Source organism: Notamacropus eugenii, chromosome 4 (genome assembly GCF_028372415.1).
Source record: "Notamacropus eugenii isolate mMacEug1 chromosome 4, mMacEug1.pri_v2, whole genome shotgun sequence".
Classification (NCBI taxonomy): domain Eukaryota; kingdom Metazoa; phylum Chordata; class Mammalia; order Diprotodontia; family Macropodidae; genus Notamacropus; species Notamacropus eugenii.
Window position 1 is genome coordinate 279,314,251 of NC_092875.1, and position 19,967 is coordinate 279,334,217.

The 19,967-nt window shown below is 36.5% G+C and overlaps 1 protein-coding gene across 2 annotated transcripts in view; it reads right to left on the reverse strand.

Annotated features, from left to right (window-relative positions):
• The window catches only part of CA8 (carbonic anhydrase 8), a 244,345-nt gene that overhangs the window by 159,534 nt on the left and 64,844 nt on the right, over positions 1-19,967 (reverse strand). For both annotated transcript variants that reach the window (XM_072604656.1, XM_072604655.1), the window contains exon 4: positions 1,495-1,590. In XM_072604656.1, the coding sequence (XP_072460757.1) occupies positions 1,495-1,590 (96 nt within the window). The remainder of the gene's footprint in view (positions 1-1,494; positions 1,591-19,967) is intronic.

Genomic DNA, 19,967 nt, shown 5'->3' on the forward strand with positions numbered 1-19,967 from the left:
GCAGGGAAAAGAGAGGAAAAACAAGGACTTTGTGTAATCTATAAATAGAATCAAGTCTCTAAATAATCCAGCTGACTTTGATGGATTGTCAGGTCTTCATTATTCTTTAGTTTTTTAAAAATAAATATGGAACTAATTCCATTTTAATCAACAAGTGAAAGAAATGCGGCCATCTGTCAGGAACGAAACTTCCCTATCCCAGCTAACATATTCCTAGACTTCTTTAGTATTCAGGAAGCTAAACCACATTATTTATATATCATTATATAATCTGTTATATTTTAATTTCAAAATTGTTTAAAATATGTATGCCTTATTTCCCAATAAGATTGTAAGCTGTTTGAGAGCAAGGCCCATATTTTATATTTTATTTATATCCCATAGCACCTAACATTGTGCCCTAACATGCTTGCTTAATAAATCCTTCTTGATTGCTTGCAAAAGGGACTAATTTTTTAAATAGATAGATTATACATGGAGAGTTTGCCCAAATCAATGAGATCACAAGTCCATCAAAGTATTGAAGATAGATATTCTTTTAAAGTTAAATGGAAATGTACCAAAATTTTAAGGCATAAATTTATAAAATATCTATCATTCCATCCTAACCTAGAGATATATGTTCCTAAAAAGGAATGTCATTTTCATTCAGACAAAGACAAACATTAGAGCTATTTACTTTTTAAAAAGCAGTAGCAAATTGTTAATACTTTTGAAAAAGTTGTATAGTAATAAAATTTTAACTAAATACATTTCAACTAGCTCTGCTGCAAATTCTATAATGACAACCAAGTCCTAATTATTGTTGCAGGTATTCCTAGCCTAGAGGGAATTAAGAGAACTAATTTAAAAAAACAACAGCAAAAATAAGCAAATAATAAAGTATAAGACCCTACTTGTCTAACTGACTAATCCAAGTAAACTTACTGGTCATCTGCAAAAAACAATGGGATCAACTTCTAAGATCTCTTCAAACTCTACACATGCTAAGACTCTAAAGAGAGGAGATGAAGTTGCAACTGTTCACAACACATTATTAGCTATTTGGCTTGATGCTTTTAGTTTTAAAAGTGGGCTTCATACTTTCTCGCTTTTCTCTAATTTAATAATTAACTAAGAAGTCATATGATTGATACATCATAGGTTATATGGTTAGTCTAAGACCATTCTAATGGATTCTTCCTTCTAAAATAAATGAATATTGTCTTAAGAAGACTTTTTAAATTTCCAGGCTATTTGTACTTCCAGAATAGTACTCTGAAGGAAATACAATGAAGGAATTATTTATCTAAAAGAGGTTAAGTCTTTTCTACTAAGGAATACAGCTTTGTGCATCTTGATCTCCAAAGATACATACTTCTACTAAAGGTATCAAGCAGTTTGTCTCCCTAATTAGTAAGGCTACAAAATAAAAATCTAATTCCAAGCAAATTTGAAAAATATCATTTGCCATCTCTAAATCATAATGTATGATCTTAATGACAGACCATTTACCTGAACAAACAAAGCAATAATAGCTATTCCATGTGTTTTCCCAACGGCCTCATCAATGCTGCTATAAAGGGTGGAATTCCAATGGATAAGATGAAGCTGGAAAATAAATGACATAGACAGAAGAGGTTAATGGTAGATATAATTCACTTATAATTTAGAAATAGGAAAGGAAACTCTGGAATACCTTGTGTTTACATTTCATAAATCAGAAAATCAAAGAATTTGAGTTGAAAGGGACCTTGGTGTTCCATATAAATCCAACCTATATACAAAAGAATTCTTCAACATAACATTCCCAACAAATGATTGTCCAGACTCTCCTTAAAGACTTCCAAGGTAAGGAAATCCATTCCATTTTTTAATAGTTCAAATTATTAGGAAATTCTTCCTTACATCAAACTTAAATTTGCCTAATTTTTGCCTCTCGCTCCTAATTCTGTTCCCTGGGGCTAAGCAGAATAAGTCTATTCTTTGTTCCATGTTGCAGCAACTCAGATACTTGAAAACAACTATCATGTCTTCCCAACACTCCTCATCTCTAAGATATTTCCATTTCCTTTATCCAGTTTTCCTATGACATGATCTTAAGATCCTGAACCATCTTGCTTCCCCTACTCTGGACATTCTTCAATTTATCAATGTTCTTTCAAAAATGTGGTTCTGAGATCTGAACACAATATTATTGGTCTACATGTGGCCTAAGCAGGGCAGAGTACTTCTGGGACTTTAATCTTCATAGCCCTAGATCAGGGGTGGGGAACCTGTAACCTCAAGCCCATATGTGGCCTTCTAGGTCCTTGGGTACAACCTTTTTACCAAGTCCAAGTTTTACTGAACAAATCCATTTATTAAAGGATTTGAAGTTTGGATTCAGTAAAAGGGCTGTACTTTTATTTTTTGCACCTAGAGGCCAAAGGTTCCCCATCACTCAATGCAATTTAATTCAATTAATTAAGCATTATTTGAATGCCAACTACGTGAAAGGGACTGTACTGAAAATACAAAGGCAAAATAAAACAATTCTTATCCTCAAGAATCACAGAGGTTACATTCTAATGGGTCAGACAGTAGGGAAAATGCAATGAATACAGATAATGAGTAAATAAAAAATACATCAAAGTAAACCCAAGGGCATCATTAGCAACTGAGGAATTTTTAAAGATCTTATACAGGAGATGAGACTTGAGATGATCTTTGAAGGGAGGTAAGGATTCCAAGAAGCACAAGAAAGGAAAACATTAAACATATGGAAGGAAGTCTATATATAAGTCACAGAGGTGGAAGTATTGGTATAAATGAGGAATAGCAGGAGAGCCAGTTTGGTCAGAATGTAGAATGCATAAGGGACAGTAAAATGAAGCTAACTTGTATGGACAGTTTAGCACTAGATGGTAAAGGGCTTTAAATACCAAACAGAGGAGCCTTTATTTTTTCCTGATGGAACTAGGGAATCACTAAAGCTTCTTGAACAGGGCAAGGGACATGGTCCAACTTGTTCTTTAGTAATGTCAATCTGACTGTGTCATGAAGAATTACTTGGGGAAGAGGAGACAGTAGAGGAAGGAAGATCTTTTAGGGGGCTGTTTAAAACATCCAGGTGAGAGATGATACAGCTGAAGATTGCCTTTAGCTTTCTTAGCTGCCATTTCACAATGTTCTTAGTGAGCTTGTAGTCCACTAAAATCCCCAGAAGTTTTCACATAAGCTACTGTCAAACCATATTCCTGCTATCTTGTACTTAATAAATCCTTCTTGATTGGTTGTAAAAGGGAATACTTTTTAAATAGATAGATTATACATGGAGAGCTTGCCCAAATCAGTGAGATCACAGATCCATCAAAGTATTGAAGATAGATATTGCTTTAAAATTAAATGGAAGCTTACCAAATTTTTAAGACTTAGATTTATATCTATCATTCCACTCTAACCTAGAGTTATATATTTCTAGAAAGGAGTGTCCACTCTTGGACAGCTTTCATTCAGACAAAGAGATAAATGTTAGAGTTATTTATAAAGGAAAAGCAATAGCAAATTATTAATACTTTTGAAAAAGTTGCTATAGTAATAAATTTTTAGCGAGTACAATTAGCTCTGCTGTAAATTCAGTAATGATAACCAAATCACATTATTGTTGCACTTTGCCTAGCCTGGTGGGAGAGAACTAGGCTGGTTTTGTAAAACAAACAAACAACTGAGCTATTTAATTGACCAATCCAAGTTGACAATTTGAACTACTACATTTTAAATTATCAGATTTCTCAAAGTATTCTGGCCCATCCAGGTCTTTGTGAATTCCAACTGTCATCTAGATATCTCTCCTAGCTCTATGTCTCTCATCAGCAAATTTGATAAGAATACTACTTAGATCTTTGAAATTGTTAAACTGCACAAGGTCAAGTATAGATGTCCAAAGCACCAGTGACTTTATTTACAATTGAGAGTGCATGCAATAAGTCTGAAAATGATACAACTATTTTGTTGCTGTTTTCAATCATTTCAGTCATGCCTGACATTTTGTGACCCCATTTGGGGTTTTCTTCACAAAGATACTGGAGTGGTTTGCCATTTCTTTCTCCAGATCATTTTACAGATGAAGAAACTGAGGTGAACAGAGTTGTTTCTCACCTAGGGTCACACAACTAATAATTGCTGAGGCCAGATTTTAACTCAGGGTGACTCTATCCACTACACCATCTAGCTGCCCAACTATACTATTACTTAAATCGTATCTCTATCTTTTCTAAATAGCATTGGAGACTTTGTCACATGCCTTGCTAAAATCTAAGCAAACTAGATTTATCGCATTTCCTTTATCTACTATTCCAGCAACCCTGTCAACAAAAGAAACGTGGTTAGTTTGGCATGACCTGTTCTTTATGAAGTATCCTTTTCTAGATGCTAACCATTTCATTAATAATACATTCTAGAAATTTATAATGAATTAAAGCTAAGCTTTAATTATGCAAACTTAAATTATACAATTCCATTCTCTTCTTCCCCCACCACTCTTTTTAAAATCAGGGCGTTTGCTCTTTCCTAAATCTATGGTACTTCTGTTCTGTGTGATCAAACATGATTACAGTGGCTTGGCAATAACTTTTCCATTTTTTTCAGTGCCCCCAAAATGTAGTTCATCTGGGCCTGATGAGCTAAATGTAGGAATGGCAAGTAGGTGTTCTCTTATTATCTCCTCATTGTCTAGGGTATCAATTCCCTATTAGCTGCATTTGTTGTTTGCTTTCTTGCCTAGAGGTCATTGTACTTAGCAGAGAAAAATGCAAACAAAATGATAGTTGAGCATCTTCGCCTTGTCCTTTTCATCATTAAATATCTTCCCATCCACTCTGAGCAGCGATCCTTTTCCTTTTCCTTTATAAAGCTTTAAAACCACTCTCAGGTCCCATTAGCTTTTTTTTTTTTTTTTGCCAACTTCATTTCATCTTGAACATTAGCATTCCTGGCACTGTCATCAGAGTGTTGTACTACATTTTATATTTATGCCCCATTACCTGCCCTGTTCCCATCTTCTATACCAGTCTTTTAAAAATTTACTTTGGTTGCTGAGTTCCCTGCGCATCCACTTCAGTGTCTTGAGACAATTCCTCCTTTTCTGAATCCTTTCTCTCAGAACTTTATTACTGAGAACTTTTACATCCCTCCTGGGTGGGACTCTCTTATAAAATTTCAGCCAGTGTGTTTCTACCTTACCTTGATCTCCAGAAACCAATGGCGAATTTCAAACTAGGTATCACTTTTTCTCCTCTATCACAAATTCTGATGGATGGCCCCTTCCCCACCATTTCTATACCTAACAAGTAGTTCCTCCTTATTGGTGAAACTCGGATTCAGAATAGAATTTTCTCTTACTGATCCATCACCTTCTGAAGAAAGGAATTATTATTAAAACAAGCAAATAAAATAGTAATTGCTTTGCATTTGACAGAGAGATACAGAGTTCTAGCGAATGTCCACATGAATAAAGTCCTTTATCATTACTATAGCATACCTCTATGCCAGGTTTGTGATCTGCTTCCTGAAATCTCCATCTAATTCCTTCTGCTCAGGGGATCTATAGAATTCTGACTCAAATATCATTTCTGCCTATATTGATCATCATAAAAAAATTTTCAACAATATTTGCTCTTCTTGTTCCAGGATCCCTTCATATAACTCTATTATATTATATAATAACATCAAATCCATGATATATGATATATATGATCTATGTGGACATATGGCATATATGATACTATATTGATAGTATTTTGCTCCATCATTTCTTTTTCTGTTTGAAGTCCACTTGATTTTTTGCAAAACATCAAGAAAATACATTGTTGACAGCCCTTGTCAGGCATACTTCATTCTAGCCTATCATGACTATCATTCACTCCCATTCTCAGATACTACGCATTCATTTCCCAAATCCATCTCTTCTAATGCCCTAGTGGACATTACCTAGTGGGTATTACCCTAATGGGCATACCACCTTTACCCCCAAGATCTTTAGATTCTTGGTCATAACTTTGGCAATGCTTTCTTTTATTTTTTTTGGCAAGGTAATCAGACTTAAGTGACTTGCCCAGGGTCACACAACTAATAAGTACCAAGTATCTGAGGCCACATTTGAATTCAGGTCCCCTTGACTCCAGAACCAGTGCTCTAACCACTGGACAACCTAACTGCCCCTTGGCAATGCTTTCTTGATTCCTTAAGGCATATCATTTACAGTGATGTAAAAACATAATTTATTAAAAACTATCATACTGTAAACAAACAAGTGGCAGAGTGAATTGAACACTGGACCTGGAGTCAGGAAGACCTGAGTTCAAATTTGACCTCACACGTCCTTGCTATGTGACCCTGGGCAAGTCACTTACTCCAGTTTGTTTCGGCTTCTTCAACTATAAAATGGGGATAATGAAAAGCATTTATCTCCCAGGGCTGTTATAAGGACAAAATGAGATACTTTTAAAGCACTTTGCACAGTGCCTGGCAGAAATGTAGCTACTTTCAAAATGCTTATTTTATTCCTTCATTCCTTCCGTGCCTGCTTTTGGGGAAGTTTTCCATCATATAATAAAAGTTATTGGGACATTCTCTGTCACATCTTATATATATATATGGGGGAGGGTGTCTCCAGAATACTTTTTGTTATTGTTCTTGAGTCATTTCAGTTATATCTGACTCTTTGTGACTCCATTTTGGGGGTTTTCTTGCAAAAATACTACAGTAGTTTTCCATTTCTTTCTCAGGCTCATTCTACAGATAAAGAAACTGAGGCAAATAGGATTAAGTGTCTTGCCCAGGGTTACATAGCCAATGTGTCTGAGGCTAGATCTGAACTCATAAAAATGAGCCTTCCTGATCTTAAGCCCAGTGCTCTATCCACTGCATGCCCTAGCTGCCCCAGTTCTCTCTTTTATCATGTGTGTTAAAACCTCTTGGTAGAGATTCTACTCCTCTGGGTTTTTTTTTTTCTCTAAACCTTAGTGAATTATTTCTTACCTGACAGCACCTATGAATCTATATGTTCATTATTTCAAGTAACCCAGTTAGTGAATTAACATTTACTCAATGACTGCTTTGTGCTCTTCTGTTTGGCATTTAAAGTCCTTTATAATTTAGTGCTAAACTATTTATACAAATTAGCTTTATTTTACTGTCCCTTATGCACTCTACATTCTGAAAAATAATGTATTTTCCAAATAAACACAAAAAATACAAGTTATAAGTGATCAGTGGTCAAGTTTGCTGACAGGTCTTAATAAGCAAGTGTTGGTAGGTGAGCATGTCGAGCAACATTAAGAAATCCAGCGTGCACCAACAGGAATATGTGCACACAATGACTTGTTTACAATATTATACTATATAGCTATAAATACCTATACATATTATGTATTTTGTATACATATAAAATCCATTTCTTAGTTTCTAAACTTTTTCTGTTTTGTCTGCTGGCCTTCAAGTTTTGTAGTTTCCACAAAACTCCAAAAAAAATTCCATTTAATTTCTTATGCCAACCAGAGATATACTGAAACTGCAATGGAAAAAATCATGATGTGGAAGGGATAACTGTACCTGTTTCTCCAATGTAAAAGTGTTTCTGAGGGAAAGGGCTAGGGTATTATACAATAGGGGAACAAAAATGTCAGTCTGAGTCCTTTAGAGCTTCTCAGTCTCACTGAATATGAATATACAGTATTACATCTGTGTGTACGTATGTTTACATTTCCACAGTCAGAAGAAAAATTCCTTAAAATTAGGGACTATTTCTCTTTTGTCTTTGTATTTCCAACACCAGGCACGTAGTAAGTGCACCAATAAATACCTGCAGATTTTATTGTGAAAGGCTTCAAATACCTAAAGGAGATGTTTATATTTTATCCAAAAACAAGAGGAAGCTTGTAAAGTTTCTTGAGAAGGGAACTGGTGTGGTCAATGATATTGAACCCCAGGATTGCACACAGAGAACACGACTTAAGTGCTCTGAGCACTTGTGTAACTGCCTGTCTCAAATCAATTTTGATAGAGTAGTTTCAACATTGTATTTGCAAGAGTAAGCTCACATTCTAGTAAACTGTTTCGGCTAGCCAGAGAGGTAACAAAATATTGTTAAGTTGTCATTGTTAGGCTTGTAGACTTTTTTAATGACACTGTGAGATAATGAATTCCAATGTAAATCTCCAAAAAGCTGGTATTTCTAGCATTGGTGATAAAATGTTATCTTTGAAGTGGTAACAGATAACACTACAGAGGATTTTTTTCTCTCACAAGTATGACTGCTTTCAAGTTTATCGAGGGTCTGCACTTGCTCATTCCACACTGATAAAACATCTATAAATAACTATATTCATTTCACTGTTGCATAATCAAGTTGTAGCTACTCACCTGCTTTACAAAATTCTTATTATATGAGTAGGTATAGACCAACCTCTTATCCAGCATGCTATTTTCATGACTTTAGTCTCCCAGCTGTAGTTTCTTACAACCTGGGAATACTGAGCATTTCAAAATTAAATTTAAATCCCAAAATTATGACCACAAATTCAATTATCATGGCAATTCTGGAGATTAAAAAGGATGTTAAAGAAAATAAAAATTGTCTGATTTAGTTTTTAAATGCCAGTTCTAAGGCATTAAATTCGACACTAGAGGGAGCTCTTGCAGTCCTCTTATCATCATACAATCTGATTAGAATAAACTAGCTCTATTAAGTCAGGCTGTAGGCTGTGCCAAATCAGTATAACAATAAAGTTCCAATGAATGTAATTATCAATGAATACAGTCATCATAACAATGTCCTCAAGAAAACAACAGCCTATAATCTATTAATTCATACTCCGAACAATGAAAAATCTCATCTTTTCTTCCTGTGAATATAGTGCAAGAATCATGTAAGCAAAGAATTAGAATTGATTGCTTTAAATCAACAAGTCAATATTTAGAGAGACTGAAATGTTTTCAGACAGTGGAATGTAAACTTCAACTAGGTATTTTTCCTTGATTCTAAAAGCAAGGGAATAGGATGCTGTTTTTCAAAGCAAAACATTCCTTTTTCTATTTAAACTATTTCTAAAGAACAATCTCAGTCCCAAGATCTAGCAAATTAAAGATGTGATCACTCACAATAACGAGATTCTTTTCTAATCTGAAACATTTTAACAATTAAAATACTAAGCATTACTAGGGAACTTCACTGACCTAGCTGTACCAGATCTTAAATTTTATTATAAAACAGCAATCATCAGAACTACTTGGTACTGGCTAAGAAACAGAATGGTAGATCAGTAGAAAACATTACGTTCACAATGCACTGTAGTCAATGACTCTAGTAATCTACTAAAGTCTCCAGCTTCTGGGATAAAAACTCACTACTTAACAAAACTGTTGGGAAAACTGGGAAACAGTATAGCAGAAACTAGGCATAGATCAACATCTCACACCTATACCAGGATAAAGTCAAAATGGGTACATGATTTAGATATAAAGACTGATACTGTAAGCCAACTAGAAGAAAAAGGAATAGTTTACCTGTCAGATCTATAAAAAAGGGAAGAATTTATAACCAAACAAGAAATAGAAAACATTGTGAAATGCAAAATGGATGATTTTGATTACATTAAATTAAAAAGTTTTTGCACAAATGAAACCAAAGCAATCAAGGTTAGCAGAGAAGCAGACAACTGGGAAACAATTTTCACAGCCAGTGCATCTGATAAAGGTTTCGTTTCTCAAATATATAGAGAACTGAGTCAAATTTGTAAGAACACAAGTCATTCCTCAATTCATAAATGGTCAAAGAATATGAACAGTCAGTTTTCAGATGAAGAAATCAAAGTCATAGAGTCATATGAAAAAGTGCTCTAAATCACTATTGATTAGAGAAACGCAAATCAAAACAACTCTGAGGTATCACATCATACCGATCAGATTGACTAACATGACAAAACAGGAAAATAACAAATGTTGGAGAAGATGTGTGAAAATTTGCACACTAATGCATTATTGGTGGAATTGTGAACTGCTCCAACCATTTTGAAGACAAATTCATAATTATGCCTAAAGGACTATAAAACTGTGCATACCCTTTGACCCAGCAATACTACTCCTAGGTCTGCATCCCATAGAGATCATAAAAACAGGAAAAGGACCTACATGTACAAAAATATTTATAGCAGCTCTTTTTGTAATGGGAAAGAATTGAAAATTGAATGTCCATCAATTGGGAATGGCTGAACAACTTGTGGTATATGAATGTAATGGAATACTATTGTTCTATGAGAAATGATGAGCAGGTGAACTTCAGAAAACAAACCTGGAAAGACTTACATGAACTGATACTGATTAAAATGAGCAGAATCAGGAGAACTTGTACACAGTAACAGCTACATTTTATGATGATTGACTTTGATAGGCTTAGCTCTTCTCAGCAATGCAAGGATCTAAGACAATTCCAAAAGACTCATGATGGAAAATGCTGCCCACATCCAGAGAAAGTCTGAATGCAGATGGAACCATACTATCTGTTCTCCTTTTGTTGTTTTGCTTTGTTTCTTCTTTCTCATGGTTCCTCCCGTTAGTTCTAATTCTTCTTCACATCATGACTAATGTGAAAATGTTTAATATGAATGTATAAGTAGAGCTTGTATCAGATTGCATGCCATTTGGGGAAGATGAAAAGAGGAAGGGGAGAAATTTGAAATTCAAAGTCTTATGGAAATGAATGTTTGAAACTAAAAATTAATTATAAAAAATAAAATAAAGTTGTATACTGGCAGATAACCATGGTATGGAACTGTTTTTGCATAATCTGTATATTTCAATCAACTACAAACTCTGAAAAATACTATTAAAATGACAAAGTTTTAAGGATGGACACAGGGGTAGGAGATAGATATATATATATATATATATATATATATATATATATATATATATATATATATATATGTAGGATATGTATATGTATATATATGTGTGTGTGTGTATATATATATATATGTATATATATCTTATCTGAAAATCACCTAAGTATTTGTATTGATTAGACAGACAGATAGATAGGTGATAAGTCTATCATCTAACTAATCTATTATATATATCCATTATACATATATAAAATAATGAACATATATAGAGATATGTATCTATCTAACACAGAGATTTAGATCTATATGAGAGATAACTACCTATCTGTGTGTAAGTGAATATATTGAATTTTATGTGTTTCAGATTTTTTGAGTCATTGAAACTCAGTGTGACTGGTCAGGCTCTCAATTCCCAGAATTGCATTTTCGCTAAGACTCAACTAACTCAGAGACCAAGTGTCCCCACCCACCCACCCAGATGATTTTATGCTGTGGCACAATTTGAGTTCAGTTTCCTGGCTCCCTATCTCTCATTCCTCATTCTTTATTGGACAAGTGAGACAATACCCACATTTTGGTGGTTCACACAAGCCCCACTGGTGATCTAGTAGTCTCCTCTTAGTACCATGTCAATTTTTTGTCTAAAAAAATCTATAGAAGGCTGAGACCTAAGTAGCACTGGGTGGTTGATGTTGGTATACCTTTTGGGCTATTCATGAAATTAAAAGGGCAAGGGCGCCACACTCCCATGCTGTTCCCTGTTTGCATCTATTTTTCTCCTATAACTACTGTCCCTCTGTTGTAGTGAAACTTTGGGAGAACAATTCCCTCCTTGTTTGCATTATACAGACAGATACAGGCATGTGCAGATGTAGGATTTGCATGCTACAGGAAAAACAACTGTGAGAGCACTGAGGGATTGCTAGTCAAGGTGTCAGGAGGAGGACAAGATGCCAAAAATACCGGGGGAAAGTCCTCAGACCTTTTTGATGCCAAAAAAGGGCAACAAAAAAATAAGTTCTGGTTCTAAAAAGGGATATAAAACCAAACTCTGCCCTCAAGGCCTTTACATGCTAGCAAGGGGTACAATTTGTAAATAAGTACACACAAAGGAAGATGTGAAAGGAAGTGAGGTATAAGAGGACCAGAAAGGCTAGAAAGGAACTTGCAGAGCTCCAACTAGAAAAGCAGCAAACAGACTGGATCAGACCACTTAGAAAGCACTGAAAGCTTGGGGGTCCTGAGCCTGAACTATCCCTGAGATCTAGGAGTAACACAATACTCAGCACCCCAAGACAGAAGCAACAGGACCAGCCCAGACCTTCCCTACAGAAGCACACAGGACTGTTCCTGACAACAAATCTCAAGACTGGAAGGATGGACAAAACAAATAAAAAGAAAGGCATTCCATCATAAAAACTTTTTAGAGCGATAGGGATATTCATAACACAAACCCAGAAGAAAAGAATGACTCCAAAATACATACAAACAAAGCCTAAAAATTAGGCAAACAAAACCACAGGTTGGGTACAGATTCAACTAAAACTCTTGGAAGAATTCAAGCAAGAATTGAAAAACAAGTTACAAATGGTTTTGTCAATGAAATGAGAGTACTAGAAGAAAAAAATGGAAAGAAATGATAGCTGTGGAAGACACAGGGAATTAACAGCTTGGTATAAGAGGTATGAAACCTTGCCCAAGCAACACACTTCATGAAAATTAGAATGTCCTGAACAGAAGCCATTGACTCCATTAGACAACAAGAAATATTAAAACAAATTCAAAAGACTGAAATAATAGAAGAAAACTGAAGGCATCTCATAGTAACAATTACTGACTGAGAAAACAAATCAGGGATACCTTTATTTATGCTGGCTCTACCACAGTTTAATATTGATTATGAAAGAGCATTTAAATTGAGAAAACAACTCTCAGCCCTGAAAGGCTCTATAAATGGTCTTCCTATGAGTCTCAGTTTTCCCTCTGTACAGCACTGATCACATAGACTGAGCATGGTAATCTTTTTCATTTTTATCGTAAATGGAATGATTATAATTAAGCAGTTATAAGGTACACTCTTCAAAGATCATTCCTTCTCTCTGAAGATAACTGTACTTCAAAAATTAGTTAACAATCAGTATACATACATCAGTCTATAGACTCATGTCCATACCAGGAAATAATCAGCAAATTTGTTAATCAGGATTTGAGTGGTTTACCAGAATCCCCCATCAGGATTGATAATTTATTTGCTTAATTTATGTCTTCCTTTCATTGAATCTAGTCCTGTCCATAAGTACATAGAAAAATGAAAGCACAAAACATACTACTTACCTGAGTATTGACTAAATAGTTGCAATTATTTTGTCAATTCACTCATTATTTTATAGTAGGTAGCCTTAGTGAACACTTTCCTGTCCCTATAGATAACAGCAAGCATGGTAATTAACAAATCACTTTCACAAAAGTATATGCTGAACCCTGATTCATAAATTTGCTAAGTTTTTCAAGAAGTAACATGGGATAGTTGAGATAAGGCAATATATTTGGAGTCAGAAGATTTGGATTTGAGTCCAGGCTCTGATCCTTAGCAGAGTGCTTTAAAATATATTATCTGATAATAGCTAGGTGGTACAGTGGATAGAGTGCCATGCCAGGAATCAGAATGACTCATCTTCCTGAGCTTAAATCTGACCTCAGACACTTACTAGCTGTTTGACCCTAGGCAAGTCACTTAACCCTGTTTGCCTCAGTTTCTTCATGAGGTCACAAAGAGTTGGACACAACTCAACACTGAGAACAAATCTGATTTTCATCCACAACACTTCATTGTAGTAGAAAAGAATAGATATTATTTCAATTAAATAAATAGAAAATTACTCAAATTAAATGTTTTTCTACAGCAGATAATCTGTTCAAATTAGCATTTTTCTTAAGATTCCCAATGTAGCTGTTGACAGGGGCAGTGGGGGAAAACAGGGGAGGCAAAACAGAGATTCCTTCCATTTAAATGTTGGCAGTCACAATCACCCTGAGATGGCTCCTGATTACCTTTCTCTCATGACAAAGGTTTTGACTTGCTGCCACCCACTCTAGGATATCAAGGTCCGTACTCTTTCCCTAAACCTCATCCCCAATTCAATTCTCATTATTAACATACGCTCAATAAAAAATAACAATGAAATTACCTCCATGTCTTGAATTGGCATTCACTATTAATTTTTCTTAACATACCTGCCATTCTTTCACATTAAACAATCTTATAACATCATTAAAATTTCCACATAAATCTTTGGAAGAAAGACTTTTTTGACTGAAATATTGCTATGGGGATTCACAAATTGTAATTCCCTGAAGCTTATTAGGGAGACATATCATTAATACCTGACAGATATTAATCCTAATATGCTTAACTCAGAACAATGGACAAATTTCATAAAGTTATGAAACTGAAATTATACGTCTAGTCTTATCATCATTTATTTTCCACTATGAAAAAAATAAGTCTGAGGATTTCATGCAACTTAACAGTAAGCTATGTTAAAAATTAATGAGAAGTTTATTAACATAAATAATATGACAGTAAAGCACCACAAAGAACACTGGAAATGGGGAAAAAATACCAGTGACTTCAAATCTTTGCTTCCAGCCCTCTTTTGTCTTAAGCTTCAGTTCTCTATTTTCTTTTTTTTTTTTAATTAATTAATTTATTTAACTTTTAACATTCATTTTAACAAAATTTTGAGTTACAAATTTTCTCCCCTTTTGTCCCCTCCCCCCCCAAACACCAAGCACTCTAATTGCCCCTATGACCAATCTGCTCTCTCTTCTATCATCCCTCTCTGCCCTTGTCTCCATCTTCTCTTTTGTCCTGAAGGGCCAGATAACTTTCTATACCCCTTTACCTGTATTTCTTATTTCCTAGTGGCAAGAACATTACTCGACAGTTGTTCCTAACACTTTGAGTTCCAACTTCTTTACCTCCCTCCCTCCCCACCCCTTCCCTTTGGAAGGCAAGCAATTCAATATAGGCCAAATCTGTGTAGTTTTGCAAATGACTTCCATAATAGTTGTGTTGTATAAGACTAACTATATTTCCCTCCATCCTATCCTGTCCCCCATTACTTCTATTCTCCTTTGATCCTGTCCCTCCCCATGAGTGTCGACCTCAAATTGCTCCCTCCTCCCCATGTCCTCCCTTCCATCATCCCCCCCACCGCTTATCCCCTTATCCCCCACTTTCCTGTATTGTAAGATAGGTTTTCATACCAAAATGAGTGTGCATTTTATTCCTTCCTTTAGTGGAATGTGATGAGAGTAAGCTTCATGTTTTTCTCTCACCTCCTCTCTTTATCCCTCCTCTAATAAGTCTTTTGCTTGCCTCTTTTATGAGAGATAATTTGCCCCATTCCATTTCTCCCTTTCTCCTCCCAATATATTTCTCTCTCACTGCTTGATTTCATTTTTTTAAGATATGAGCCCATCCTCTTCAATTCACTCTGTGCACTCTGTCTCTATGTGTGTGTGTGTGTGTGTGTGTGTGTGTGTGTGTGTGTGTGTGTGTGTGCATGTGTGTATGGGTGTAATCCCACCCAGTACCCAGATACTGAAAAGTTTCAAGAGTTACAAATATTGTCTTTCCATGTAGGAATGTAAACAGTTCAACTTTAGTAAGTCCCTTATGACTTCTCTTTGCTGTTCACCTTTTCATGCTTCTCTTCATTCTTGTGTTTGAAAGTCAAATTTTCTTTTCAGCTCTGGTCTTTTCATCAAGAATGCTTGAAAGTCCTCCATTTCATTGAAAGACCAATTTTTCCCCTGAAGTATTATACTCAGTTTTGCTGGGTAGGTGATTCTTGGTTTTAGTCCTAGTTCCTTTGACTTCTGGAATATCCTATTCCATGCCCTTCGATCCCTTAATGTAGAGGGTGCTAGATCTTGTGTTATCCTGATTGTATTTCCACAATACTTGAATTGTTTCTTTCTAGCTGCTTGCAATATTTTCTCCTTGACCTGGGAACTCTGGAATTTGGCCACAGTGTTCCTAGGAGTTTCTCTTTTTGGATCTCTTTCAGGCGGTGTTCTGTGGATTCCTTGAATATTTATTTTGCCCTCTGGTTCTAGAATCTCAGGGCAGTTTTCCTTGATAATTTCATGAAAGATGATGTCTAGGCTCTTTTTTGATCATGGCTTTCAGGTAGTCCCATCATTTTTAAATTGTCTCTCCTGTATCTATTTTCCAGGTCAGTTGTTTTTCCAATGAGATATTTCACATTATCTTCCATTTTTTCATTCTTTTGGTTCTGTTTTGTGTTTTCTCTGTTTCTCATAAAGTCATTAGCCTCCATCTGTTCCATTCTAATTTTGAAAGAGCTATTTTCTTCAGTGAGCTTTTGAATCTCCTTTTCCATTTGGCTAATTCTGCTTTTGAAAGCATTCTTCTCCTCATTGGCTTTTTGAACCTCTTTTGCCAATTGAGTTATCCTATTTTTCAAGGTGTTATTTTCTTCAGCATTTTTTTGGGTCTCCTTTAGCAGGGTGCTGACCTGCTGTTCATGCTTTGACTGCATGGCTCTCATTTCTCTTCCCAGCTTTTCCTCCACCTCTCTAACTTCATTTTCAAAATCCTTTTTGAGCTCTTCCATGGCCTGAGCCCATTGAGTGGGCTGGGATATAGAAGCTTTGACTTCTGTGTCTTTGCCTGATGGTAAGCATTGTTCTTCCTCATCAGAAAGGAAGGGAGGAAATGCCTGTTCACCAAGAAAGTAACCTTCTATAGTCTTATTTCTTTTCCCTTTTCTGGGCATTTTCCCAGCCAGTGACTTTACTTCTGAATATTCTCTTCACACCCACTTCGCCTCCGGATCATCCCAGCCAACACTTGGGGTCTGAGATTCAAAAGCTGCTTCCCAGCCTCGGGGCTTTTGGCGGGAGCAGGGCTGCTATTCAGTGTGAGATTAAGTTCAGGTGCTCAGATCAGGGCAGGGCCACCTCACAGGCTCAGTTCCCTCAGGGGGTTTATGCAGAGACCTTCAACAATGGATCCAGGCTCCTGCCTGCTTGGGGAGCCCCAGTCTGCTCCTGCCTCCACTGTTGCCTCCCGAGGGGGCCTGAGTTATGGGGGCACCCCACTCCCCTCTGACCCGCCAAAGAGACCCTCTCACCGACCCCCGTCACCTGTGAGTGGAGGGACCTGCGCAGCCGCTGGAGATCCATCCTTGAAATCTGCTCAGATCTGCAACTCTCAGTGCTGTGGCCGTGGCAGGGCTGTGCTTGGTGCCCAGTCCACAGCATCCAGTCCACGGCGCAAAGGACCTTTTGCAAGAGGTTTGCAGGTCCCTCTGGAACAGAAATCTCCTTCGCTCCAATGTTCTGTGGCCTCTGGTGCTGCAGAATTCGCAGTGAGTTACTGTTTACAGATGTTCTATGGGTTGTGGGTTCGGAGCTATGTGTATGTGCGTCTTTCTACTCCGCCATCTTGGCTCCGCCCCCCTCAGTTCTCTATTTTCAACTACCTATCAGATATTTCAATTTTGACATATATTATTATCATTTCAAGTTAAAACATACTTAAAAGCAAACTCTGAAATTCCCTGTTTGATCACAATTTCCTGTCTTTCTACTAACTTTTGTATACCCTCAAGTCTACTTTGTACTCATCATACTTCACAGTCATCATAACCCTTGGCTCAACTCTTCCTTTGTTTCTAGTCTGTCCCCTAATTTCTGCCTTCACTTACCTTCCTGCCAGCATACAGTTATACACTTTAATAGTACACTCACCTTCACCCTGGAATCCCTTTCCATTGCCTTTTGGCTGCTTGTAGCTTGATCATTGTAATCCCAGGAAAACTTTACTATACTGTATTCTTCCCCTATTCTCACACCTGGGAGGAAGCCTTGCAAAAGCAAATCACAAAATTGCGCTAATTCAGTCCATTACAAATTCATATGTAATATGGGCTAATTCTGGCACCAATTTCTGAAGGCCAGGTCTATTACATTGTCCTGTTTCCAAGGTTCTCTATTAGCCTTCAGTTGGCTCAAGTCACCACTGACTGTGTCCCTCCTTTTTGATTAGTTGCACAAGGGAATATTTACTTCAAAGACATAGAAAGAACATACAAATATTTTATCCCAATTCCTTGGGAACATAATACCCTACATATATCACTCTGATCTGTGGGAAAAGGAGGGGGATTAGGTTCATAGCTTAAGATTTGGAATCACTGTTGTTTTTTCAATTTCCAGTTGCTTCTCCAATGCTCATTTTTTTCAGTTTCTATATAAAATGAGTCCCACCAAATTCAAGTCCAAAGCCTCAGGGCTTCCCACAGGCTGAGCACAATATGTAGCCTGGAATCCTGGATGCCAAGATCTACATGCCTCAAGTTCACTCCTTATAACTAGAACTGAAAAGGACAAGTGAAACAAGAAAACCCCAAGCCCATTCCTCAGGGAATGGGACCAATGAAAAGGAGTGGTAGCCATCACATGCTATGTGTCAGTTGCTAGGAATGGAGTCCTATAGATACCAGAAAAGAGATGCACTAAACTTTGTCAGGTAACTTTAAAGATGCAGACAATTTCAACTACAAAGCCAGTGGGAGAAGACTCCTCCCAACCATGCAGTAAGCCAATGCAGAATATCCATGCATTTGCCCATTCTCCTATATCCTAGAAGCAGTTCCTCAAGCATCTTGCTTGTAGGCAATCCCCTTTTAGGTAATCTAGGAATGTACCAAAACTCCATTACACATTCATCTAGTCTCAGCTGGGCTCTTTGTTCTGATTAGCAATCCTTCCATTCAGTTATTATTCCATTTCAAATATTTTCCACACTTCCAAAGCTCCCAATCTCTTCTAACTCCCTATATTTTTAACAAGTGACCTTGACATCTATTAACTGAAAAGATTAAGGTTTCCTCTTCCTCAAAGCCTCTAAATTTATTTCTCTCTTTGTTTTCCCTTTCCTCCTTTCTTCCTGTCTAACAAAAGGAAATAGTTAATCTCCTTAATAAAACTAACTAACCTTTCACCTATACCTTTGATTCTAATTCCCCCTACCACTTCTGAGAATCTGCTTGATTATCCCCTCTCTGTCATGTTTCCTTTCCCCTTCACCTACAACAACAAAGACCTTCTCTTGGCCTTGTTCCCCTTGAACTACAGTGTTCTCTCTCCCTCTCTAAATACTTACTATTAAATTTCTTGAAAATGCCATCTGTATTCATTGACTCCATTTCTTCACCAATATACTTCTAATTTTTGAATCCAACAACTCTTTTTCCATCCTTATCTTCCTTAAAATCATTTTAGCATCTGCTAACCACCAGCACCCCAGTGTTTACTCTCACCTCTTATAATCTATTGTAAGTTGACTTCTATAAAAATGCAGTCTCTACCAGATTGACATTTCTGATTCATGGATCTGATCACATTGCTTTACTGATTAAAACCTTCAGTGATTTCCCATTTCCTACTAAATAAAGTCTTAACTTCTAAACTTAATATCAATACTGTCCATAATCTAACAACTTTTCTTTTCAGATTTATCTCACAATTACTCCTCTTTACTATAACCAAAATGAACTATACTCCACTCTCCAAACACATTCCCCAATCCTTTCTCTGCCTTTGCTTTTATGCTATCTTATACCTAAGAATGCCTACTTCCTTGTCCTTTCACCCACCTCCAAATCTTTGTTTACTGAAACTTTGCCCATCCTTCAAGTATAGACTCAAATTTTCTCCTGCTTGGAGCTCTTCAACTCAGTGGAGTTAAGGGAGTCAAAGGCTTGATCACTTCTCAAGTGCATTGTAGAAGGAAGTGTTGCTCACATATGGGCTGGACAAGATCACCTCTAAGGTCCTTTCCAACTCTGAGACTCTGATTGTGTTAATTGATACCAACTTCATCAAAGTCTTTATTGATTCCGCCAATGAAAAAGGACCTCTCCCTCCTATAATAGAACTTTACCTCTACTTCTATTTTGCACTCATCTTTTCCTACTTTGCATTCTAATTATTTGTGTATGTCTAATGTCCTTTTATAGAACATAAGCTTTTTAGGGTCACATTTTGCTTATTTTGTGGTACTCTGTG